The 27,749-nt window shown below is 42.8% G+C and overlaps 1 protein-coding gene and 1 long non-coding RNA gene across 4 annotated transcripts in view; one reads left to right on the top strand and one right to left on the bottom strand.

The window, feature by feature from the left end:
- BPNT2 (3'(2'), 5'-bisphosphate nucleotidase 2) overlaps positions 1-9,969 on the bottom strand; it is a 32,644-nt gene extending 22,675 nt beyond the window's left edge. For 2 of the 3 annotated variants that reach the window (XR_014236724.1, XM_082364780.1), the window contains exon 1: positions 9,323-9,966. Coding sequence is in view for 2 of the 3 variants with exons in the window: in XM_082364780.1 (XP_082220906.1) it covers positions 9,323-9,709 (387 nt within the window). In the remaining variant the exon portion in view is untranslated. Of the gene's footprint in view, positions 1-9,322 lie in introns of all 3 variants that reach the window. The other variant, XM_082364781.1, reaches the window with a different exon arrangement.
- An 8,001-nt stretch (positions 9,970-17,970) lies between these two features.
- Positions 17,971-21,577, top strand: LOC309615345. The gene is made up of 2 exons (XR_014236760.1): positions 17,971-18,878; positions 21,268-21,577. It is a non-coding gene; the product is annotated as an uncharacterized lncRNA (long non-coding RNA).
- The last annotated feature ends 6,172 nt before the right edge of the window (positions 21,578-27,749 follow it).

Below are 27,749 nucleotides of genomic sequence, written 5' to 3'. Positions count from 1 at the left end.
TGTAATGCTCTTTTCTTGTAGTGTCTTTGTATGACTTTGGTATCAGCGTAATGCTGGTTTCATAAAGAGAGTTTGGGAGTGTTGCTACCTCTTCAATTTTTTCGAAGAATTTGGGAAGGACTGGAATTAATTCTTCATTAAATGTTTGGTTGAATTCACTGAAGAAGTCATCTGGTCCTTGGATTTTCTTTGTTGGGAGACTTTTCACTAATGATTTAATCTTACAAATTACAGATCTGTTCAGAGTCTATTTTTTCCTAGTTCAGTCTTGGTAGGTTTTTGTTTTAAGGTATTTATCCATTTCTTCTAGGTTATCCAATTTGTTGGCATGTAACTATTCATAGTAGTCTGTTATGATCCTTTGTATTTTGCAGTATCAGGTGTAATGTCTATGCTTTCATTACTGATTTTATATATTTGAGTATTCTCTTATCTCAGTCTCGCTAAAGGTTTGTCAATTTTACCTTTTCAAAAAACCAGATCTTAGTTCATACTTTCCATTGCTTTTCTAGTCTCTTATTTCTGCTCCGATCTTTATTATTTCCTTCCTGCTGCTAATTTTGGGCTTAGTTTGTTCTTCTTTTCCTAGTTCCTTGAGGTGTGAGTTAGGTTGTTTGAAATTTTTCTTTTTTCTTAATGTAGGCTTTTTTTTGTTTTGTATAAATTTCCCCCTTGGAACTGCTTTTGCTATATCCCATAAGCTTTGGTATGTTGTGCTTCCATTTTTGTTTACTTCAAGATATTTTTTTCATTCCCCTTTTGACTTTTTCTGAATGTTTAGTTTTCACATATTTGTAAATTTTCCAGCTTTCCTTCTGTTACTGACTTCTAGTTTTACATCATTGTGGTCAGAAAAGATGCTTGATATGATTTCAATATTCTTCAATTTGTTAAGACTTGTTTTCTGGCCTAATATGTGATCTATCCTGGAGAATATCCTATGTGAGTTTGAGAAGAATGTGTATTATTCTGTTGTTGATGAAATGTTCTGTATATATATATACATATACATATATATATATATGTGTGTATATATATATATATATATATAGGTCCATTCAATCTATGGTGCAAGTCTATTATTTCTTTCTTGATGATCTGTCTGGATGATCTATAACTGAAAGTGGGGTACTGAAGTCTCTACTTTGTTGCATTCCTCTTTTTCTAGCTTCAGATCTGTATTTGCTTAATATATTCAGATGCTCCAATGTTGTGTGCACAGGTATTTACAACTGTTATATCCTCCTAATAAAATGACCCTTTTATCATTACAGATTGACCTTCTTCGTCCCTTGTTATAGTTTGCTTTGTATCAATCCCCTAAAGCCAGGCCAAGTGCCGAGAGCCTCTCACTTGTTTTCTCTAGGGTGGTGCCCTGAAATGCTCAAGTCTGTGAGCCTTTTCCCCACCCCAGAGTCATGGTGACTTTCTGCATTTGTTCACTAGCCATCTGCAAAGGCTTAATCTCATGGTCTGTGGGAGCATGTGCCAAAATCAGGCCAAAGTGGGTGGGTGGTGTGGGTGAGGCGTGTACTGTTGGGGGTGCTCACAGGCCACTTGGGGGGGTTTGCAGGTAAGGAGTCCCCAGTGGCTTATGGGCAGGCTTCCTGACGGCATTTGCAAAGAGCTTAGTAGCATCCGTTTGATGAGTTCTGAGTCCTGACTTAGGTGCTCCCACAGTTTCTCCCAACCCCTCAGACTTGCAGATCACCTCAGTAATCTAGGTGAGGTGAAAAAAAAGTAGGTCTTTTGGCCAGTGTCTTGCATGGCTAGAAAAGCCAGGCACTCACTCACACACTCCTGTGGGTGAAATCACAGGCTGAAGGGGTCTCTCTCTCCTGGCACTGAGCTGTGCTACCTTGACAGAGGGGCAACGTAAGAAAAGTGAAAATGGTCCTTTTACTCTCTTCAATGCATCTATTTTTGGATTTTTTTTGTCTCAGTAATATGCTGAAACTTCTCTGCTGGACTCCCAGACTCCCACAAAGAAACTCTTGTCCGTGGGTGACTGACAAAATCAATGTTCTATAAGGGAATGACAATAGAGAATTCCTATACTACTATCTTGCAAATATCACTCTAAAGTATTTTGGTTATAGAGCCCACGTTCTTAATGACAATGTTAGGCCACCTCAATGAATGAATGCAGCAGCAAGAACATGCAAAAACCAGAATAAACTTAAAACAAATAATGGATGTGACACCAGGAAAACAGAAGCAGTTCCTGGGTCTTGATCACTCTAGTTTTACAAAAATGGTAGTGCCAAGTCTGAGTGGCAACCACTGTGCCTTTTTTTTTTTTTTTTAATTTATTTATTTATTTTTGGCTGTGTCGGGTCTTAGTTGTGGCACACAGGATCTTTCACTGCGGCACATGGGCTCTTTGTTGCGATGCATGGGTTTCTCTCTAGTTGTGGCACACAGGCTCCAGAGCATGCAGGCTCTGTAGCTGCAGCACACGGGCTTCTCTAGTTGTGGCACGCAGGCTCAGTAGTTGCAGCGTGTGGGCTTAGTGTCCCTGTGGCATGTGGGATCTTAGTCCCTGACCAGGGATCGAACCCGCGTCCCGTGCCTTGGAAGGTGGATTCTTGACCACCAGGGAAGCCCTATCACTGTGCCTTAACGATTAAGATTTTTGCTTGGAGTTCATCAGTTTCTTCATATTCTTTCAACTGAGTATGTGCTAACAAGTTACAGAACTTTATTTGAAAAGATTTTCACTGAGAGTCAGGTAAGGGAGAAACAAACAGAGTAAGAGAATAAGAACATCAGCACAATTACCTGATCTGTTTTTGCACAACAGCTATTTGTTACCTGCTACTACCACTTCACACCTACAAATTTAATAAACACTCCCACCATTGTAAACAGCCTTACCAACAGTTGTTAAAGTCAAAACCAGTAAGTCTTCCTCAATTATTTTCCACATTCCACCAGCCAGTAAGCCCTGGAAATTCTAGCTCTTGATTCTAAATATCTGTCACTATGTATACCAAGAAATATATCCTAGTTTGAACCACCCTCTATCTCTCACTTGGATTCCAGAAATAGCCTTTGATTGCTCTTGCCTCCAATCGTGCATTCACTGATTCATTCATTCATTCAACAACAATTTAATGACTACATATTCTAAACTGCTTTGGGCAATGGAATATTATAGTGAACAAAACAGATCAATTACTGCCTTTCTGAAGCTTCACTTCTCAACCCAGCAACCTGCCATCTTCCTAAATCACCTCATGTCACTCCCTGCTTAAAACCTTCCAATGGTTTCTCATTACATCGAGATAAAATCCAGACTCCTTACTATCACCTACAAGGTTAAGTCCGGGATGATCTGGCTCCAGTAACCTTTCTCTATTTGCGCCCTTATTTACTACACTCCGGACTCACTTGTCCTCTTCTGATCCTCTGGCCTCAGGGCCTTTGTACTTTTACTCTTCTGTTCATCTACACTCTCCCCAAACCTCTGCATGATGGTCTGCCTGCTTCTCGTCACTCAGTTCTCAGCCCCTATGACAGGGCCCCAGAGTGGCCTTCCCTGAGCACCATGGCCAGAGCAGGGCCCCACCCCACCCCCACCCCTCTCCCCACACGATCTCATTCTTCTTCAAAGCCCTCATTAGTATCTGACGTATGTGTTTACATGTTTACTATCCATCTTGACTCACTAGAACATAAGTTCTGTGAGTTCAAGGACACGGTTTCCTTCATTACTATAGCTCTATCCCCAGTGCCCAAACCAGGGCCTGGCTCAGTAGGCGCTACATAAATACTCCTTGATTGACAACATTATTCTTCATCAAGGCAGTTTCATTTCTTCCCCGGAAGACCTTCCGCTCAATCTACTCTCATCACTACTGCCTATCTGTCTCAGTCCTCACCAAGGAATTGAAGAACAAGAAATCAAGACCCTAAAATACAATTAGGGTCATTCATATGACAGTTCAGTTACTCTGGGGTCAAAGAAACTTTTGGTTAATGCCTTAAGAAGGTAGCATTTACTGCATTTCTCCCTAAATCATTATATCCTAGTAAGTTTTTAGATATAATGCCTCACACTGTGCTTTCAGTAGGCATTCAATAACTATTTTCTGGATATATATAGCTCTCTAGCTGTCTTCTTCTCGTTTTACCTATAGAAGCCTTTTACTGCCAACTATAACCTCTCAAATATACCCCTATAAATAAACATGCTCTGGTGTCTCACACTTTAAAAACAAACATATGAAACAAAAAATCCACAGAACCTTCTCTTAGTCCCACATAATACCCTAGCCAAGTTCTTTAGAGCCCAATTTCTTGAAAGACTTGTCTTTACTTAATGTCTCTATTTCCTTACTTCCCATCTTTTTAAATTTTGCTTCCTTCTCATCAAGACACCAAGAGAACGGTCACAAAATTTACCAATGACCTGCATACAGCACCCTTATACAGAGTATGTGTTCTACATCAGACTGCCTGAGTTAAATTCCAGCTCCTCATTTTACTGGGTATGCGACTTACCTAGGCTAGTCACTTAATCTTTCTGAGCTGCAGTTACCTTATTGCTAAAAGTGAGTGATAAATATACCTTCCTATAGGGTTCTTTGGGTGAATCAATGAAATACAATAGGCAAAACAAACAAACGGTATAGTGCTTAACACAGAGTAAGCACTTAATAAAAGCTGGCTGCTAGTATTCTTACTAAATGATTATTTTCAGTTTTTGTTATCCTTGGTCCTAGGCCCTGATCTTCCCTTTCACACTATATTCTCTCCCGAAGCACCCCCGTCCAAAACTGGTTTCAATTAATATTACAACATTGATGACTCACAAATTTATATTTCTAATTCAAATGTCTCTTCAGAGCTTAAGACCCATATATTCAACTACCACTTTAACAAGTCCCCTTGGACCTTTCAAAGGCAACTCTAACTTAACAAGTCTAAGATGCCATTCACAACGTGCCCTCTTGTACTTGTCATTCTCCACTGCCCTTCACCACCAGCAAAACACCAACTGTGAAAGCCAGAAACAGAAGTCATTTCTGACACACATCCCTAGAAATTCTCTCGTATCCTTCCACATATATCCTCTCTACAACCATGACCCCCAATTCAAAATGCATCATCTCTCACTTGAGAAAGCCTCCTAACTGGTCTACCCCCTCCAAACCATTCTCTAAGCATCTACACCATGAGCTCTTCCAACCTTTAAAAAACTGTAGTTAAGAGTACACTTTATTTACTACTTACACTTATTTACTACTCCTATGCTGCCTATATAATACAGAATTATACAGACCTGAGATAATACCCAGACCATTAAGTGAAGCTCTGTGAGCCTAAGATGATTTTCCACCAGTGTAACCTTTGGCAAATTATTTAGCCTCTCCAAGCCTCAATTTATTTACCTGCAAAATGGAGGTAATAGCACTTAACCTCCTATGTTGTTGTCAAGAGTAAATTAATAATGGTAAGAAAAAGCTTAATTCAGGGCTTGCCATTTACTGAGGACTAAATAAATGTTGGCTAGTAAAACAAGCTGAGTATAGCTTTCCCATTGGTTGCGTTTGGGTCCTCATCTCTCACGAAGTCTATTTCAACAGTCTCCTAACTGGTCTCACTCACCTCTCAATGCCCAAAGCCCAAACAAAGTATGGCATCATGTGGGCTTCAAGAAAAGTCAGGTAAATCTGGCCTTCTTTTAGTACTCTAGGATTAAACTAAAGATCAGGTTCAAACTTCTTTGAGATTAGCATAGGATCTAGCCTCTGCCTACCTTCCTAATTTCTTCCACAGTAAGTCTCCGATGTGCAACTGATTCAAGCTCGTCAGGCTACTTGAATTTACGACACTACCACCTCTATACCGCCTGCTCCTTTGAACCTGGTTTTTCTCTGTCTGTGATGCTTATGTCTGTACTGATTATCAAATTACTAGTTATCTCAATTTTATAGAAGAGGAAACTGTAGCCCAAAGAAGTTAAATGACTGGCCAGGATCACCTAGCCTGGTGACAGGACAAGACGTTAAGGCAAGTGTTCTTTGCACTATATTAGCACTTCTCAAACTTTTCCAGTGAGTACTCCTGTTGAGAGAGAAGAGTCTCTCATCCCAGAGGTCAAGGAAGGCACAGACCCAAGACTCCTACCAGCTTGGAGTATCATGCTTTATCTTCAAATAAATTATTGTCAAAAACTTTTAACAAATTGAGGACAGGAGCCCCTTAAAAAGAGAGTTCCCTGTACATTAAATCAAAACTATAAATCTAAATGTGCTCCGTAGTGCAAATCCACTCCAAAAAACTATCTTCAGCCTTCATTTTCATCATTATCCACAAGCATACAATGAGAGACAGTGTCATACAAATGGCTGCAGTTACTATTATTTTCACACTATGAAATCAAGCACGGCCAATGTGTTTAGGAAGAGGAGAAAGGCTGCCCTGAGAATTCTCCCCAGATCCCAAACGTGAGAAAGCCTGAAGACAAAAGGGGATCCAGAGATCCTAGGCCAAACCTGAGTTTTCTTAGGACAGCATGCACCTTTTTTTTTTTTTTTTTTGCCGCGCAGGGCAGCATGTGGGATCTTAGTTCCCCACCTGGGGTCGAACCTGGGCTCCCTGCAGTAGAAGCACCGGAAGAGGGGAGTCTGAACCACTGGACCGCCAGCGGAGTCCAACATGCACTGCTTTAGAGTAGGGCTTCTCAACCTCGGCACCAATTGAAAAATTAGGCCAGATAATTCTTTATTAAGGGGGACTGTCCTGTGCATTATGGGATGTTTATCCTCTACCTACTAGATGCCAATAGCATTCTGCCCCTAGTTGTGACAACCAAAAATCTCCAGACATTGCCAAATGTCCCCTGGGGGCAAAACTGTCCAGTTGAGAGTGAGTGACACCTGCAATTTACTCTTACTAAGGAGTGAACAATTAAGATAGGCGAGCTCAAGCCTCTGACTCCAGACAGGGAAGTCATGGGAGAAAGGGACCTCTCTCCATTTGCATAGGGCACCAGGATAAAAGAAAAGAGGATCTGTGGTTTCTCAATGCTAATTTTCCATGGGGACATAAACTGAGTGGGATTCGACTTAAGACCCTCACCAAAAAATTTCAGGTGCAGCTTCAAAAACAACTAGACATTTAAGACTGTACTTCTGGGTGTTGGAGGAAGGGAAGGAGACAGGAAAGAATGTAGGGCTGAGTCACTACCTAGATGGCAGTAACATCTGGCCTCTAGTCTAACAACTACTGACAAAAGGAGACGGCTCACCATGACACCATCCTACTGTGACATTGTGTAAACGAACATAACCTCCTCTATTCCACTAATCACCATCCAGCACGAACACAAAAGGCACGCAAAAGACGTACATGCAAACATTCAGTCACGAGAACACAAAAAGTTATTTTACATAAAGGCAGACTTCAACATCTGTTAAAAGCTTAGTTTTTGTGTTTTAACAAAATGCAGATCATCACCCTTGGCAGCTATTCCCCCAGCGTTTGTTAAGAAGGGAGGAAACAAATGCAGAATCCTGTGGCAGTTACCCAAGGCAAAAGTTCTGATAGATGCGCGGCGGGGTGGAGTTCACATTTGAACACACATGTACATATGGATATACATTTTCAATATTTGAGAATATTTTTGTACTGGCCTTTTTGAAAAAGTCAACTCTGCTGCTATATTTCACTATTATTGCCTTTAAGTTTCTACAATTTTACATTTTCCCCAGAAAATCATACTACAAGTTTTAAGTAGCCTCCTAAAGGTAGTTCATATAAACTGTGGAGTGGAGTGTCATGAGTCTCAGGTCTCCCACATGGAAAGTGAGAAAATAAAATTTACTTCTTAAAGTTGCTGTGAGGATCAAGTCAAGTCCTATGTAGCCAGGATCTGGACACCTAAAATACACTCAATAAATGGTTACTATTACTACTGTTATAACTAGCATATATCAACTTCTCTGAAATTCCCGTTTTTTTCCACAAACTCTTGGGGAACACCATGTGCTTCGGAGAAGTGTAAAACAAATTTTACAAGCACATCTTACATCCAGATGCAAACACAAGGTAAGTATTATTTGTGATGATAGAGCACAGTAGGGCAAAAGAAAAACCTGAAATGTTCTATGTTTCGTTTGAGAACTATCATGTCAATTACACCAGGTATCCAGCAGCTCGTGATATGAGAGCCAAAGTTCCTTCCCACTGCATAAAAATTTTTAAAAAGGAAAGACAAAAAAAAAAAAAAGTAAGAAAAAAAGACCAAAAAAAGAAAAAGCAGTAATATGACAGACTGGAGAGAGGGTTAAACAAGATATGTAATTCTACAATGACGATACTCTTAAGTCTTACAAGAACAGTAAAAGGTCAGATACCTTCCAAAGAAGCTGGGGTTTACATTTCACTGTCTATCTAATCAATAAAATTCCACTGGAAACAATTTTTCTTCTCCGTCGCCAAAATCTACTGTTAGGTGAGTTAAAACATAGAAAGTACCGCCACACTATGGTAGCTCTTCCTCTGGATTGTGAGACATTTTAAAAAGCTTTATTCATTCAACAGCAGCTGCGCTGAAATGATGAAGTTTAAAGTATTAACAACAAATCCAAAATGTCTGGATTTCCCTAAGAAAACGTCAATTCCTTCCCCAGAAACTGTTCTCCAATCCTTTACTCTTTGGAGTAAATAAGGGATAGAAGGCCGAAGTTGCTGGGAAATATACTTCGAAACACTTCCTTGAAGGGCCCCCCAAACATATGCCATTAAGAGGGTCCTGATGAGACCACAGCTAAAGTAAACCGTGGTCACACCAGCCACAAATGTCCTGCACACCCAGAGCTCTGCAGCAAGACGTCTACCGTGGCCTTGAGCCGGTTCCTGGCAGGTCCGTCAGAAAACGTGTACTTCACAGTCACGACCCTTCCAGCAATTAAATGAAAGGAGGCTAGAGGGCCTTGAGGGTGCTAGTCCAACCCTTTCACTTGACAGAAGAGCCTGCGGCAGGGAGCGAAGTTAACTTTCTCTGCCTTTGGAGAGCAGGGCCCACCCAGAAGCCGAAGCTCCAGATCCCAGGTGCCAAGCGGGCGCGCACACCTGGGGAGGGGCCAGAAGGTCACGCGGCCCGAGTCGGACGCCCCGCGACCTCACCCAGCTCTTCCACGAACTCTCTGTTATGACCTTGAGCACCTAAACCTGTGCGTCCCCATGTCCGGATCTGCAAAATCGGAGCCAGAGCCGGAACGCCTGGGGCTGCCGCAGGAGTCGACGCGCCGGGACCCGCGCCCAGGACCCCGCTCCGCCCCCCCGCCCAGCGCCGGCTCGCGACGCCCACCTGCACGTTGGGGAAGGCGGTCTTGAGCAGGTAGAACATCTTGCGGTTGGACAGCACGTCCCCGCTGGTCATCTTGTCGTCGGCCCCCTCGCGCGTCTTCCCCTTGGACTTCTCGTGGAGGACGTTGCTCTCGCGGACGCGCCGCACTTCGTCGCCGCCGCGCACGGCCGCCAGCACCGACACGGCCAGCATCTCGCGCAGGTCCACCGTGCCCCCGTCGGCCGAGGCCGCGGGCCCCGCCGCCCCGCCGCTCGGCTCGCCGCCCAGGCCGAAGAGGCTGAAGCGGCCGGCCAGGAAGCCCGAGTACAGGTGGTAGAGCACGCCGAGCCCCAGCAAGCAGAACACGGCCACCCCCAGCGGGGACAGGCGGATGCCCATGGGGGCCATGGCGGGAGGCCGGGCGCTCGGGGCGGCAGCCCTCACAGGCCTGCCCGCGCTCCCGGGTCGGGCAGCGCGCGGACTACACCGGCGCCCGCTCCCCGGCGCCCGCGCGCCCCATCGCTCGCTCCCGGGAAAGGCCGAGCCGCGCCGAGAAGCCCCTCGCTGCCTTTCCGCGCGCCCGACTCCCCCGGGCGGCGCGCTCCCAGTTACTCAGCCGGCCGGCGCGCCTGGCTTACACGTTAGCCAACGGCCGTGAGGTGAAAGGGGAGCGTGGGTGTGTATCCGGGTTACGCAAGGGGGCGGGGGCGCGGGTGAGGGGCGGGGTGAACCAGGCCCCTCCCCCTGGGCGGGGCGACCGGAGGCGGGGCGGCCGGCTGGTAGCTCCGGGCGGTGCTGGACGGCGGCGGCTTAGTTATTCCGGTCGGACGGCGGTATTTGGGTTTTCAGATCACTCCGGGATATGGCGGGGCTACTTCCCAGGCACGGAAGGATGCTGAGTGCCGTGTGGAAATTTAAATTAAATCTCTCTTTGAACGACAGCGTATGGCTGAAATAGAGCCATAGGGACGGTCTAGACGTCCCATCACTCTGATTATTGAGGAACGGAGGACGTTGCAATCCATTTTAAGAGAAACCTGTGCTTTTTTTCCGTCGGCGCTTGTGTAGGCAGAGCCTGCAGCTTTAAATCGCCTCTCGGCGCTCTTACATGTGGAGCGGGAGTTGGGCGGGGATGGGAGGAATTTTACTTGGCTCTTTATTCTTTCGGCACTCCAGTCTAAACGTTTATACATTTATATCTGTCTGTCTGCATAGATTTTTCCCTTTACCTTCACCCGCCAGAATAAACCATCCTCTAGGCAGGTGAAGAACTTACCTTGATTCTGGGCTTTCACGATGTGAGAAAACACTCCGGGCTTGCCTCCCTGCCACGTGCACCTTACCCATACAGTACCTTCCAGAGGCTGAGGGGGCAGAGGAATGGCCTGCGATATAAAGGTTGTCTCAGGGTGGCCCGTCAACCTAGAGTATGTAATCTCTGGGTCAGTATAGGCCCTTCAAATGTACTCGTAGAAGCATTTAACAGAAGTAACTGCCTTCTATTATGCCACTGATTTTAGCAATAATATGAGTGCTTACTAAATTTTAATAAGTATTATAATAAGCGTTAGTAAGTTTATCCTCCATCTTGAAAGTGAATATTAAGGTTAGCAGTATCATTTTAAATGTTAGAATATTTACACAAAATCAACTTAAAATGCAACCGGTTTTACTGTTCACAGCCAAAAGTCATTGGTTTTAAATGAGCTTTAATATTAACGACTTTAAAAACTTTAGGTATACAGAATGGATTATGAACATTTATTGCTGAGCAAGTTGTTAGAGACAGCTGACTCTTACCACTTCCTCTGAGTTCAGAGCACCTGTAGAATTTGCTTGTGGTTATACAGATACAATAAACAAAGGCTATTGATTGCTTGGTTTCCTCGCTTATAATCACAGCACAAAGTCACGTACAAATACAAATCAATGTAGGAACAGTTTCTGGAGTGTTGACGGCACCAAATCTTAAGGAACTGGCACTGTCTTTGTCAGCTTTGGGGAGCAACTTCACAATTAAGCAATGCTACTTTCCAAAGAAATCTGAAAGTGAAGGTCACACAGGGTAATTATGGTTACCAAATCCAGGGATAAATATAAAAACCAGGGTGGAAGTGAAAGCTTCAGCTCAACCGAATCACCTCAAACTGCACCATGAGATCAGCAAAAGATGTGAGTTGCGTAGTAGTTATGAAAATATTAAAAGCATTATTGGAAAGTCTGGCTGAGGTTTGTAAAAGTAATCAATAGTGTATTCCAAGGATAGTGGAAAGGAATACTGGGCTATGCTCACTGTGGCACTATACAAGACCTTCGTGAGACAGAGAGAGAGAGATTAAAAGCTCTGAGGCATTTATGCTGCAGGAAAGGGATTAAGACTTGAGAGGGAAGATGACAAGGGACGTGCAAAGAATGAAAGTGAGTTTAAAGATCGTAGTTCCAAGTGCTTTAGTATTCAGGTAACAACTGATAATAGCTAATAGATATTGATAAAAGACAGCATGTAATCCTTAAGAGAAACTTTATGACAAGAAGACCAATTTACATGCGGGACAGCGATATTGTCTTAGAACCTTCATAGGAATTTTTAAAAACATTTTTATTGGAGTATAGTATATTGGAGTATAACACAACATAACAATGTTGTGTTAGTTTCTGCTGGACAGTAAAGTCAATCATTTATACATATACATATATCCACTCTTTTTTAGATTCTTTTCCCATATAGGTCATTACTGAATATTGAGTAGAGTTCCCTGTGCTATCCAGTAGGTCCTTATTATTTATCTATTATATATATAGTAGTGTGTATATGTCAATCCCAATCTTCCAATTTATCCCTCTGCCCCCCTTACCCCCTGGTAACCATAAGTTTATTTTCTACATCTGTAACTCTATTTCGGTTTTGTAGATAAGTTCATTTGTACCCTTCTTTTCTACATGCCGCATGTAAGCAATATATGATATTTGTCTTTCTCTGTCTGACTTACTTAGTATGACAATCTCTAGGTCCATCCATGTTTCTGCAAATGGCATTATTTCCTTCTTTTTTATGGCTGAGTAATATTCCATTATATATATGTACCACATCTTCTTTATCCATTCCTCTGTTGAAACTTCATAGGAATTTGACTGAAAGAAACTTGCGTTTTCAGTAACAAGTTGCTAGAAGCTTGAAAAACTGCATACATACTAATGAAAATTAGTATGAAATTTAATAGAAAGCAAAACAAAACAACAAACTGATAGCATTTCTTCATGTTTAAGTATTAAACTTCCAAAAAGAGTATTATTTGTATATTCTTCCCTTAAATGATTCGATCCTATAAAATCAATAATTCTGTTTTTTAGTAGATCCAGTGATATGGTGTTTGCTTCTGCCACTAAAGTTCTGTCTTTGGTAAATCATACTCTTCTTGGGACAATGTCTTGCATATGTTAAGATTGTGGATGGTCAGTTTCTAAAACATGGATCTATGTCCATTCTTAAAACTGATTTCCCCCAAGATTTAGAAATACTCAACTAAATGAGTAAGTTTTTCACTTCATATAAAGTAATATGCTAGCATTATAACCCTTACTGTGACCCTGATCTTAGCAATAATACACTTATTTAAAATAGAGGCAATGTTGTATGTATGTACAATAGAAAACTGGATATAATTTCTACCCTTTAAAATTATAATCACTCTAATCCATATGATCAACATGAAGCCAGGTAGGTATCTTACATATCTTTTTATCTGTTGACCTAACTCAGATCTTTTGCATGTATGAACTCAGTAAATATTTATGAAACTGGATTTTTAACAAAATTTTGTCTATTGTGTAAAGTGTTTTTTTTAAAATATTGAATTTAGCAAATACATTAAAGACCCAACATTCATTTTGTCTGTTCAAAACACTTGTTTCACAAGGATACAAGTAAGCTGAAATAAATATTAGCTTTGGAGCTGTTGAGAAGTCAAATATTTGTTAATTTTTATGTGTGTTTTTTATTAAATCCAGTGCTTGGCAAAGCATCAGTACAGTTCATAACGTAAAATTTCCAACATTATATTTTCTTCTGTAGGTAGTCTGAACTCATATTACACATTTTGCCCATTATCAACCCCAAACCTAAGTAAGGTAAAATTATCTTCTTAAAACTCCATTTAGTTGGGACTCCCCTGGCAGTCCAGTGCTTAAGACTTCACCTTCCAATGCAGGGGGTGTGGGTTCGATCCCTAGTCGGGCAGCTAAGATCCCACATGCCTTGTGGCCAAAAAAACAAAACATAAAAGGAAGCAATACTGTAACAAATTCAATAAAGACTTTAAAAATGGTCCACATCAAAAAAATCTAAGAAAACAAACCAACCCATTTAGTTAAAAAAATATATAGTATCTGGAATGTTCTGATTTGCAAAAAATAGCATTTGAATGTGTTTATCAAATATGATTAGAATGTACAGTCTATGGAACTGTGTTCAAAATTTATATTACAGAAGAACCCCAATGTAATACACATTACTATTGCACAGATTAATATAATTCAAGCCAAGTCATGTCACCCAGAATGTAAGAACTCTATAATTTAATATCTTAGCCTATGTGTCTCAAACTTTTTGCCAATGAAAAAAAGGTAAAAAAAAATTTTTTTTCACTTTATAGCTATAACAAAAGAAAGCTTCACTAAACAGTGCTTACCCTATGACCTGAAATATCCTTCTGTGGTTTTAAACCCTCTAAATCGATTTTATGATTCTATTCCTGGGTCATGGTTGGGAGACAGTTCTCTGTGAGTCTCTGTGTTTTCTGTTTGTCTTTCCAGCAAAGGCACTGACTCCCTTTTCAAGGATTTATCTTTGCAAGGATGATGGTACAGCAAAGAGCTTGGAAAGACAGAGATGGAATCTCCCTCCAGGGAGAAGGACACATTTGTTTCCTGTACATTATTATTTGTTTCCTCTACAAAAATAATGGCAGGCACGCTTACTACCAATTATAAAAGATTCAGGGTCCCTAAGTTCAAAGTTCCTCTCCTGTTAGGCAAGCCACCGTGCATGCGTGCAGGAGCCTTGACGCTCTAAGTGTCACCCTGTGGGAATTGGGGCTTGAGAAACAAGTGGGAATGCTGACACCCTGAATGCCGCAATTGCTTTGTCTCTGAGCCAGGAGTCTCGTGTTCTCCGCCAGCTTCCATGAAACTGGCAGGCTAACTTACTAGCTGCCAGTAGGGTGAAATCTCAGACCCTTCACCGCTTTTGACAGTCAATATCCCCACATCGTCAATTAAGTCATAAAGCCAATTTTCACAACCTGATTTCTTCATCTAAGTCCCAAAGCAAATAGAAAATACATTTTTCTGCAGCACGAACTTACTAATGATACTATATTCTGCTGCAAAGTGTCTTCCAGAAACACCTATCGTATTAGCAGAACTAAGCCTCTTGTTCATCTGTCTTTACCCTAGAGCCCCATTCACCCTGCCTGTCCTCAAGGCTTTTGTAGTTAGAAAAGGTGACACACACCCAGATTTCTCTAGGTGATAAGGGTTTATGTAAGAATATCTGCAGTCATGAGGAACCCCAGGACCCTCTCAGCAACTTAGAGTCATTCTGTGTCTCAGTACTTCTAAAGCTGGAATATTCAGCAGATCACAGAGTACTTCAAGGATGACTCACAGTCATGTAGAATACAAAGGCAGCTCCAGTGATCTGCTTTTTCTTGCCTGCATCATGTTCACACCAGCCTGAAAGGGTCACTCATACTAGCAGTGTTTCATGCCAAGTTATTTCTCATGATGTAGTTCTGTAATGCATCTACGTGGGTGTACTTGGCATTAGTTGAGTCATTTTAGCCAAGGTAGCAAGATTACTTTCATTTGACATCCCCACACTTGGTAAAAGCCATAGTTAGTTGAAAAACAACGGCCCAATGCTTCCCTTTGCGGGGGGGCATGGACAGCTATAGTCATCGTGACCCATCTACTACAGTCCCTCAAGTAACATTTTAACATCCTCATACGTCATTACGAAGTTACAAGTTCTTCCCTCCTTGGGAAGACAGCAAGAGCCTCAGCCCGTCAAATGCAGAGCCTGGGTTCTCAGCCCCTGCCACCGCGCCTGCTCCGTTACAGGGCACGATCTCCCTCTGCCCCACCCGCCATGTCTTTTAGAATTTAATTAAATCACTTTAGATTTGCATATCATCTGATTCGGATTGCACTTAAAATTTTTTCTGACTTCTTGAGCGCTTCTGAATGATACCACATAATTTTAAATATTTTCCAATTTCTACAGTATGAGTCACTTCCTACCATGAACAACCCTGAAAAACAAATTCTAGGGTTTTATACTCTGCATGTTCTTCAAGCCCGGTCTTAGCTATCACAGTGCCCAGGAGGCGTCCCTGGACCTCATGCCCTGTGCGCTTGCTCCCATAGCAAACGGGGTGCCTCTGTCATTTCGTGCATTTCACCATATCATCACTGCCTGGAGACCTGGCTGCCTTCCCTCCTGGACTGTGAGCTCCTTGTGGGCAAGACCCACAGCCTATTCGGGGACGGTGTCCCAGAACCCAGCACTGCGCTTAACGCACACTCAACAAAGAATTTATTATGTGTTTTGTTCACCTCCCCACGCCAACATTCACACAGCCATTGCCTGTCCCCCGATTCTTCACTGGGCCTTGTTCTCAACTCTTCTCTGTTCCTCTTCCCGTAGGTTAGTAGAATAAGGGTAACCATCTCTCAGATATAAAACCTTATCCAAATCAGGCCAAAGGGTAATAGGAAGCAAGGGAGGAGGTAGAGTTTACTTGATTTCGTTTCAGATGTGCACCTCTTTCTCTTTAAGCTCAGACTGCTCTCTTTCAGCCTCTGAAGAGATGTCGGTTAGAGCGACATACCTTTGGAAACAGGGAGCAAACTTATCTTTGATATACATGGGGCAAGTCAATGAAAGTGGTGAGTTCAGCGAGTGCCTCTGAAGAAGTGGGCTAAAGGTAGACAGATTTTCAGGATTCTTGATTCTCCGGGATACCAATTAGGAAATGACCGGCAAAATGCAATTACTGTAGATAAAGAATAGGAAGCCCTAGGGGACCATGTGCCGCCATGCTCTTTTTATACTGCTCACATCCAGGGGCGGGCTAGCAGGAGGAAGTTGACTGCAAGAGACCCCTAGGTGACAGAAGTGTTCTCTAACTGTGGGAGTGGTTACCTGATTCTATACATTTGTTAAAATTCAGCAAATCAAACTCTTAAAATTAATGAATTTTATGGTATATAAATTGTACATTATAAAACTGATTTTTTGCAAGAAAGGAAGGAGGGAGGGAAGAAGGAAGAAAGGACCAACAGGCCAAGTCAAGAAATAGATGGTGCATATCATGCCAATGTAACCCTTTCGAGACAAAGTAGGGCGGGGGTAGAGCTGACATCGGCATTTCTGCCATGGTCATGGGCATGCCATACTGCATGTCCCAACAAGATTGCTCTGGTGGAATGTTTTAAGAGGGCAAGAATATCTTCAATTCCTGTCTTGCACAATCTGCAAGCTCATTCTCCCCACTGACTTGTGAAGGTCGAAATAAACACAGAATAATCGAGAGAGAAAAGACAACCCTTCCTTTAGTCAACCTAGAATGCAGATGACTGGGGAATGGGTCACCTCGTATTCCTTTAGAAGGGGCACATGGCAAATGAGTATCAATCATGCTGGTGATAAATTCCCCCCATCTGGTGGATTTGTGACCTGGGGTCCTACAGAGATGAACCTGGATAAGAAAAACTCGGGCAGCATTTAAAAGTGAAGCCAATTGTCTACATTAATCACAGCAAGGCTATGGCCACATAAAAGGAGGGGACAAATGCTCACTCCAGAATTGGGAAAGGTGCTCCTCTGGCATCCTAACCGAGTGCTTAATGTGACTTCAGCCAAAGCTGCGATGTCGGGGAAAGGGCTCCTGGGGCTGAGACTAGAGGGAACAAAGATGCAAAAGAAAAGCACAGGTTTCCATGAATAACAGGATGAGATTGTTACAGGGGGTGTTCCTTTCAGTTGCTGAAACTATTTTCCCTTCTGCTGCACCCCAAGTCCCAGCAGCTCCCCGGCCCCATACAGGTGACCCTCATCCCCCTCCAGCCTCCCCCATCAGCCCATTCTCTGAATTTCTATGGTGTGCCTCACCTTTACCACTCACTTTAGAACTGCGTTGTCTTCCTAATTATGCATAATATTCATAACTCCCCACCAACACGATCCAGTCTCATGCAATCAAAGAAACACACTCTGGCCACCAAGAATTCTCATTCTTTACCTCCATTTCTCAACACTGTGAAGACCACGTTTTACTCTTCTACCATCCACTTGCTACAGGCGCTTGGCAGACATCGACTTCCTGGGCTGTTTCTGGCTAAGGAAGTTCCTTCCCTGTGGACTGGGAACCCTGGGTGGGGCAGCTGGGCCCCCCTGGCCCCTGAACTGGCTGACACAGGGAGACCCCTGTGTTTGCACTCTCCAGGCTCCCCTGTGGGAAAGGGCCAGCTGCCCATGCCCTCTCCCTTTCCAAGACCCTTCCCTCCCCATGCCTTCTCCCTTTCCAAGACCCTTCCCTCCCCATGCCCTCTCCCTTTCCAAGACCTTTCCCGCCCCATGCCCTCTCCCTTTCCAAGACTCTGGCCTTAGGCCACTGTCCTGTGGCTGCTGAGGAAGACTCGAGGAGGGGTTGACATCAGCTCCCACCAAATCCCCTCCAGGGGCTCTGGCTTTGGAGGCAACTCCTCACCCCTGCTTTCCTGTGCCTGGTCTGACTAGCCTAATCGGGCTGTGCCAGCTGGCATAGGTCTGCTGTTGACTAAATGTGTTTTAAATCAAAGCCATTTGTTTTATTTATTGGGATGATTATGTGAATGAAAAATGTTGCATGCCGTATCAGTAAACAAAGGATGTTGCAGCCATCAAGCCATCACATTACAGCCGCCCCAATGGTGAGCTCTGAGTAAACTCAGGAAGGAAAGAACACCTGCCATCTAGCAGCCATCAGACTGCAGCCACTCCCTATGGTGAGCCCTGAGGAAACTCAGGCTGAGAAAGCACAGGATACTGGCCCCAGAGAGTTGAGGTGCATGTCAAAGGAATGATTTCAGTGAGCCCAGACTCTTGCATCTTCCCATACAGAGAAAAGCGCTAAATTCCTTAACTTGAGATATCTGGTTTTCCTTAATTAACAGTAATCTTTTGATGTTCCAACTACCTGGTCTTTGTTGAAAAAACTCCTATATGTCTTGGCTCCACCCTCCCCCCACCACCTTGCCTCTTCTGAGGAGTCTTTCAGAGTTATCTGAGATGCTGTGTCAAGGACTTGAAGTCCTCAGAATGTCCGGTGAATAAAACGTAACTCTCAACTTTTAGGTTGTGCATTTTTTTTTTCAGTTGACAGTTAGTTCTCAAAGGCTTGTAGCCTCATCTTCCTTTCTAACTTCCTCAAGACCTGGCCAGATCAACAGTGACTGTCAGTTGATGACATGATGCCTGGTGCCTGGAAAAAAAGAGGGGGCAGTGTCCCACAGCATTGACCACATGCAACAGGAGGTGAGACATAAGTTTTCTCACTGTCTTGGAGTTTTGACGGATTCCAAAGCTGAGACCAATGGGAACGAAGAGCCCATATGGTCTCAAGAAAGAGGCTGGTCAGCTCATCCCCACCCCAGACCTACTGTCAGGGTCCCCAGGGAACCAGACTGACCTTCCCTTTCACACGGACCAGGAGCACGATCGGAGGAGGGGATGGTGAAGATTCCTTTAAGATCTCTGCTGGAGGCTGTCCTTCTACCACCTCTGTGCCTTAGACAGAATGGTAGGGGTTTGGATGGAACCTTTCAGAGAGAAAAAACATTTGTGCCCTAGAATGTGAGGGCCCAGGGAGGAGAAACGTCTAAAGATGGGAGGTTGGTGGTGAGACCTGGGACACCAGGGCTGAGAGTGAGGTCTGCCCAGAGCAGCTTGAGCTCGCGGAGTCAGGCAGGCAAGGGGCCGGTTTTCTGCGCTAGACCACGTGGTTGCCCAGAAAGTGGCCAGGCCAGGGCTGACTGGAGGTGAGACTGTCCGTGAGCCCTGCCTGCTCGTCAGGCCACAGTGACCATGACAGAGGGCCTCTGGGAGATGAAGCTTCCCAGGCAGGGGCTGGAGAGCATGTCACGCTCAGCAGGGAACACATCGATTGAAGGTCCCCTGCTGGGGGGGGGGTGGGGATGGGAAGCTTCAGAGAACCCACAAAAGTGCCCCAGGAGAGACAGAGCCAGAATCTGGGCTTCCATCACCCAGAGGCAGCAGCGCCAGATCAGGACACCATCCTATAAACGCTGCTCTATGTCACTGCTTTTCCTCCCTCTGCCCCAAGAGAGTGGTCGGAGAATGAAGTCCACATGAGGGCCCCCAGGGGAGCCGGCCTGACTCAGGGGACTGGAGAGGTTGACCTCATGCAAGAAGCACTTCCTTGGATGCACATTTTCTAGTTCATCCACATACCGAGGAGCTATTTGGCCGGCATGCATTTCAAACATATTTAAAAATTTTTAAATATATAGGTTTACATGTGCACCATGTTTCATTTACATCGATAGAGACCATATGGAGAAAAGGAAGAAAGGCAAAACACTGTCCAGACAGTGTGCTTTAAACAAAACACATCATCAGAGAGCTTGTGAATGTCCGTCTAGGAGACCAGAGTTGCTTGATGCAGAAGCCCGCATGCTATCAAGTGATAGAAGCTGCTCCCATATGTCTTCTTGGCTATCCCTACAAGAGCTGTCCTTGGAAAGTTCAATACCAAGATCCTAACATCTAGACTTCTTGGCCTCCATCTTGGACCCTGTACTAGGGACCAAAACCTTCACCCTTGTCCCACCAGTAGGCTTTTTACTTGAAATACAACTCCTTGACTTCTTGCTTAAGTGCATTTTGATCTAGTCTACCAATTCTGAGATTCAGAGATTCAATCAGGACTACCAATTCTTAACTCTCAGTATTCACTCATATTTCATTAAGAAGGTTCCTTCCAATTTGCGTATTACCTACCGAAGGAAATTTATATTTTAAGATATTTTATTAAATTTTCTTCATCCACTTAATGAGACAAAAAAGCATGCAATATAAGTTTAAGAACTGAAAAGGATGTCTCAGAAATAAAAGGCTTTTCATAAAGCACCTTTCCAGGAAGAGACAGTTTCCTTAGGCAGGTGAAAGGAGAGATGCTGGGGACAGACGGAATTAGGCACATCATCCAGCTCTGCTACCACTGAGACCCTGGACAAATTGCTCAGTCTCTTGGAATGTCAATGTTCTCATAGGGAATCACAAGGTCATAGTTGAGCTTTCTATGGGATTAAGAGAGTTCATTTATATAAAGCACTTTGCACAGTGCTTACCTGTTAGATGTTAGCTGCTGTTGTAAAATGGATCCCAGATATCATGGCCCTTATCTTGGAGTCAATAAAACCAGTCTCTAGAAGAGGGATTAAGAGCCTGGCTCTGTTGCCATCTGTCTGAGTGGGAATCCAGGTTCTACCAGTTACTGGCTGTATGATCTTAGGCAAGATACTTGACCTCTCTTATCTAGGTGGGCAAACACACACACACACACACACACACACACACACACACACACATACACACACGGGACACCAAGGAATCTTCAGAGAGAGCTTTGGAGAGAGAATTATAATCCAACTCACAGAAAGTGTGGCGGGTTGGAAGTAAAATCTTTCATTTGGTCGGCCTGTGCCAAGAATGATCTACATGTGTGTTTTTTCCTCCCTGAGTCCCCCAGGCGGCCCCCTCAAAGCCCTCAGAAAGCATTCATCTGACCCTCTTTAATGTCATATGTGTTAATATTAGATGATACCTTTACCTAATGCTGTGGAGTAATTTCTAGATATATTGCTAACTTCCTTGACCTCCTCTCATTTTTCCTCTTTAAAAGATTTCTTGGGCTTCCCTGGTGGCGCAGTGGTTGAGAATCTGCCTGCCAATGCAGGACACACGGGTTCGAGCTCTGGTCTGGGAAGATCCCACATGCCGCGGAGCGGCTAGGCCCGTGAGCCACAACTACTGAGCCTGCGCGTCTGGAGCCTGTGCTCCGCAACAAGAGAGGCCGCGACAGTGAGAGGCCCGCGCAGCGCGATGAAGAGTGGCCCCCGCTTGCCACAACTAGAGAAAGCCCTCGCACAGAAACGAAGACCCAACACAGCCATAACTAAATAAATAAAATTAAAAAAAAAAAAAAAAGATTTCTCTTTCAACTCTTCTCGCTTGTTGGAGTCAACTCAGCCTGCTTTGGAAAATATGAGGATATTTTTGTAGTTAGTGCATTACATTTATAAATTGATTTAGGGAGAATCAACGTACTGATAATATTGAACTTTCTTATCCCAAACAAGGTATGTATCATTCTATTGCTCAAGCCTATTTTTGTGGCTTTCAGGATTGTTTTAAAATTTTCCTCATCTAGGTATTAGACATGCCAAGTTATGCCTAGGTATTCGATTATTAATACAATTATTATTTTTACTGCTGCAAATGGGGTCTTAACCAGATATGATTTTTTTCTAATTGCATAAAGTAAAGCATTAATAATGGTACAGAAGTAAGCTTGTTGGAAAGAAAAAAAGAAATGTAATATCTATAAAGCAGGAATCTAGTCCAAAAAGAGAAATTAGTCCAGAGGGTTGGAGGAATGTCTTCTTACATGAAGTAGCAGCTTCCATCAATGAGACAATTTTATTTTTTTAATTTATTTTTAAAAAATTTTAAATTTTATCTATTTATTTTTGGCTGCATTGGGTCTTCGTGGCAGTGCGCGGGCTTCTCATTGCAGTGGCTTCTCTTGTTGCGAAGCACGGGCTCTAGGCGCGCGGGCTTCAGTAGTTGTGGCACACGGGCTTCAGTAGTTGTGACTCGTGGGCTCTAGAGCACAGGCTCAGCAGTTGTGGCACACGGGCTTAGTTGCTCTGCGGCATGTGGGATCCTCCCGGACCAGGGCTCGAACCCGTGTCCCCTGCATTGGCAGGCGGATTCTTAACCACTGCACCACCAGGGCAGCCCCTAAATTTTTCTTTCTTTACTTTTTTTTTGGCCGTACCGCACAGTACGTGGGATCTGAGTTTCTGGACCAGGGATTGAACCTGCGCCGTGCCCCCTCTTGCGGAAGTGTGGAGTCCTAACCATTGGACCGCCAGGGAATTCTCTGATGAGACGCTTTTAGATTGAAGCTCAAGGCAAAGGACTCAGGATATTCCTGGGGTGGCTCATGACCAGTCTTTCAACTGGCCTTGTTTCTTAGGTGATTTTAATTCCAAAAATTAGGACATTTTGTCTGACTTTTCAGAGACCTCAGTCATAAGCTGCTTGGGCATGAGGGGGGATTTAGAAAGCAATCGTGAGGAGCGTATTCAAATTTAAACACTGAAGCGTTTTCCCTACCATTAGTATCAGTTGGATCTGCTTGTGTGTCATGGAAGCCCAGACAGGAAATATCCGTGGCTGTCACCCTCCACCTGCAGTGGCAATGACCTCTTCGAAACAGAAAGAGTAGGAGCCAGTGATCTGGCAGGTTAGAGACTGCGCTCAGCTTGACGTGAAATTTGGGTGACGTTTGAGGACATTGAGGCAGTTATGAGGGCGTTGAAGGAACTTGGGTGCTGAAGTCCTCCACCCTGGGAAATGACACTGACCATAGCCTTGTACTTGAGGACAGCACAGAGGGAACCATGGAGAGTCTGCAGTTCCATGAAAATGCAGGACATGGAAACAACAATGATTCGAAATGGTCATCCATGTTGCTAGGAATTTCAGGCAAAATAATTTAAAGCCCTTGTGCTAAATAATTGTACTGTCTGTGGTCCTATTGCATAATAACTCCTTGTAATTATTTACACAGTTATACAGCAACACACCATTTAGGAGACATGGAAACTTAGCAAATGACCTAACCTCTCTCTGTCATTTTTTTTTGCTTTGTAAAGATACTACCCACAGAGCAGGGAATTAAATGATGGAAGAGACTTTTAAAAAGTCAGCACTCCACCTGACTGAAGGCTTTCCTTGCATGTGTGAGACTCCAAGAAATACATGGTGTGTGTCCGAGGGTCAGGGGGTGGGGAGGGGAGGCACTAAATAGCTGAGTAAGAAGGTAGAGATCAAAAGTCAATAGAAATTATATTTTTACTATTTTTTCCAGAACTTATTCATTTTATTTTTTAAAAATTTTTATTGGAGTATAGTTGATTTACAATGTTATGTTAGTTTCTGCTGTACAGCAAAGTGAATCTATTATACATATACACATATTCCCTTTTTTTTAGATTCTTTTCCCATATAGGTCATTACAGAGTATTGAGTACAGTGTATTTTTACCATGAATAAGAAACCATTTATATGTATAGGTTTGTAAAGCCTGAGAAAACTCAGGTCATAGCTAAATTACTACAGGTAGAAACTTAATAATGTGGGAGAGAGTAGCTTTATTATATTTTGTAATGATCAAACTACACCTGGAGTTCTGTACTAAAATCTGGACATTATACTAGAAGAGTGTATTAACAAGTCACAGAGTACATTTTAAGTAAATCTTTTCCCCCAACTCCATTAATTATGGGGATTCACTCAGCAGTCATTCCTGGACAGAAGAAAAGGCATTTCTCCTCAGGGAGAAATCTTGGAGGGAGGGAACCACATGGGGAAAAACCCTCCTCACCTCTCAGGCAACCCCAAGTCCTCTCCCCACCCCAACCGGTGTGTATACCCATCACCAGCTGCGGGTCACTAATACAGAAGACAGTCTGTTTAGGAGGGAGTGGCCAGACCATCTCATGTTAATGTTGGGGGTATTTAATTATATTCCGGCTTCAGACTAGATGAAGATTAAAGGCAGACATCATAGCTGTCAGGGGAGAGATATTATATTACTATAGAATATTATATGTATAATATAATATTACTACGATATTAGAGTACAATTAAGATCAGTTGGGAAGAAGTTATATAAAGGTAAGTTTTTGTTCAAAAGAAGGTGAGCTTCTGTCCAACAACTATCTCTAACAGTGCGTAGCTTAGAGGCAACATGGACCCCTGTTGGTTAAAGGCGGTCCAGCAGAAGCCAGGAGACTACCTGGTGGCAACGTAGAAGGAATGACAAAGTGAGTAGGAGGGTCAACTACATGACCTTGAAAGACCCTGCGATTTACAACTGGGCTAAATATATTAAGTCTATTGCTTTTCTTACAGATACCAAAATATGACTTTCTATTTCGAGGGGCATTATATATACATGTATAGATGGAGTACTTCACAACCGTTCCCAGATAGGTTGTTAGAAATGCTCTTATTCTTGAAGAGTTGAAGACTCTTGAAGAGTCTTCTGTTTAAGTTTGAGCAAACTAAAAGCTCTTCAAGTACAGTTGAGAAAAGTATCTCAGAGAAAAGAAGACAAGTAATAGTTAATTGTATCATTTACTTGACATAATATTAATTTATTATCATGCCAGTTGGGTGTTGTTTAAGGGTCATTGCTTTATATTCACAATTTGTCTTGAAAGTAGCCCAAATAATTTTCACTGAAAGCTCATCACCCAATTTATGAACCACATACACACTTCTAAAATTATAATGATATGATTCAATGTGAATTGATGAATGAGCTCCATGAATCTTCTCCCTGAATTCTTAAGTACTGCTCATAAAAAGCACACTGTTATGATGGGGCCGTGAGGCTCTCGGGAGAGTTGATTCTTGCATTTCTCATGGAGCGTAGAGCTTTTGACATATTATATTAGTCAGGCTATGGTTGTGGTTCAAATGGGTTTTTAATTAAAACTAACAAGGAAAACAAGAATGTTGGATGGAAGAAACAATCACTTAATAATGAGATTTGTGGTAGAAATATCATAAACCCCACTTCATGCTTGAATTGGATTGAAAACATTCACAAGTACGTTTATAATCAGCCTTAATGACTGTTAAAGCTCTCTACATAAAATAAAGGAGATTAGGAAAACCAATAAAATTTATCATTTATAATAGGAGACATAAATGGATGTAACTGAGCTTAGATAGCAGCTGTCAAAAGGTCATAATTCTAGCTACTGATATGTAAACAGCTCCATCTTCTTTTCTTCTGTATCCCGGATTAATGTTGCACAGGATATGGGTGTTAGGTACCCAAGTCTAACATTACCAAATTTGACTTTCTTATGGCAGAGTATCTCTTCTAGCTTCTCTCAACCAATAAAAGTGTTACAGCAGAGACATTTAATGCTTATTACACACTCAGGACCGGCCTCCATTTCCTAGTCTCCTTTGCAGTTGGGATGGTACCACGAGCTGATACTGGCAAGCGGGAAATGGGAGGAAGTGAACTATGTCACATCCTGGCCGTTAAATGTCAGAGAGCCCTGTGCCTCCTCTATCTCCCACTTTCCCTTCCACGTTGATTGGCTTGGCCACAGTTGAGAAGCTACAGCCTCAGGTAAAATCAGCCTGGATCTCTGTGTCACTGCTTAAAAAGCAGCTTCCCTAAAGAGCTAATGGGCTCCCAGTGAACTGCAAATGATTAAAATTTACATGCTAAACTCCTGAGATTTCTGTAGGTTTGTTATCCTAAACTCTTGGAGAAGTATCCTCGGATTGATAATGTGAACACGATTCCCCAGAGCCCCTAATTATTTTATTAGCCAGTTTAGAAAATGTTTTCAGCAACTGAGGGTCCTGCATTAATCATCTCCCATTTTCTAATATGGGGTCTCCATCAACTGCATTGATCTAAGTACTTCATCATTAAAACGAACTATCTTTAATTCCTCCAGGTATTGGGTATAATACACTCAGAGGAGTGCAGTTCTCTTTCTATGTGTTGTCACACTCTACTCATACTTGTTTTCCCGCAGAAGGTCCTTGAGTTACACTGCATAACGTAAGGCTTCAGGTCTAAGTGGTTAGACTGCTACAGCCACTCCAAAGACTGCCTGGGGATAATATGGAAATTCTTTTTTCTCTTCCTTTTTATCCTTAGGGCTCAGAAGGATTTACCAACTCTGAAGTCAAGTCAAGGGATAGAATTGCAGGGGATAGAATTGCAGGGGACTTTGGATCCCTTAACAGGGCTTCCACAGTCTATGGACTTAAGGCCACATACATCTCATGGTTATTAACAAGCCAGCCCCATCCAGATAACTTGTCACCATCCTCAGTGGGGATGTCTCCCACCTCCTCCACCTTGGGATGGTCCACAACCAAGACAAGTTGTGTTTGCCTCACGCTGGGCACCAGGTAGGGAGTGTTAGTGAAAGAAAGCAGCACAGTACCATGTTACAAGGGAGCTCTTTTGGGGAAGTTTACAAGCATATGCCCAGTCCCACGGGCATTCATCAAGCTGTGGTGGGGATGCAGGGACCCGGGCAGATTAAACAAAATAAGATATGAATTTTCTCTCTCCATCGGAAAATATTTTTTAGACAATACCAAATGCTAGAGAAGGTTTGATGAAATATGGATTCCTAGCCTCCCATTTACCAGTGGGAGAAAAATATTAAAAAACAATATAGCATATGTAGGAAGAGATTTTGTAGACAGTACTTTGATTAAATGAATTGGAAAAAGGACGCACACAAAGATGCGTCCAGGTGATATTTAAAACAGTGAAAACTTGGAAGCAATCTAAATCTTCAGCAGTGAGTGGCTATAAAATATCTTCACAGTGAAACAGTATGTGTTCTTAGAAAACGTGTTTGTGAAGACTTTTTGAAAACATGGGCAAACGCTATGCCCATATAAATGACCAAAGCACACGAAAGTTAGAGAAATAGATAAAATGCAAGAATATCTTAAGAGATTATGCATGGAAAATAGTCCAGAAGGATTAATATAAAAAGTTATGTTAATAGTGCTTGTCTTGGGGTGGTGGGAATATGGATGAAGTTTCTTTTTTCTCTTTGGTAGCTTTGTAGTCGGAGAAAGATGATTTTTGAAAATATGCATTTAAAGGTAATGATAGCCTCTTCCTTAATCCTTCTTTGCTCTTCTACCAGAATAACTCCAGTTCTTTTATCTCTTCTTCTATGGCTTTGTTCTGTGACCCACCTTATCCCTTTGCAAGTGTGATAAAAACAACTGAATGAAATATTTTATGTTTGAGATAATCGGTGAAGAACAAGTGTCACATCTCTCTCATTCTGGATGGCATGTTGATATCAAGGAATTTTTTTTTGCTTGTTTGCAGTCATATCCACTATTGATTTGTACTGAATAAAGCTCTCTGAGTTAATTTTTTCTCTGCAACAGTTTTCTCTGCAACTGAGTAATGCAGCCTCCTGCACGTTAATGGCAGTGACTCACTCAAAGTGAAAGATCGGAGCAGGGAAGGCAGTGGGTCCTCAGAAGGTGAGGATGGGAAGGAGTGCTGGGCAAGAG

Source organism: Balaenoptera borealis (assembly GCF_965194805.1).
Source record: "Balaenoptera borealis genome assembly, chromosome: 17".
In the NCBI taxonomy this organism is placed as follows: domain Eukaryota; kingdom Metazoa; phylum Chordata; class Mammalia; order Artiodactyla; family Balaenopteridae; genus Balaenoptera; species Balaenoptera borealis.
Note: the sequence above shows the minus strand (reverse complement) of the source record. Positions and strands in the feature narration are given on the sequence as shown.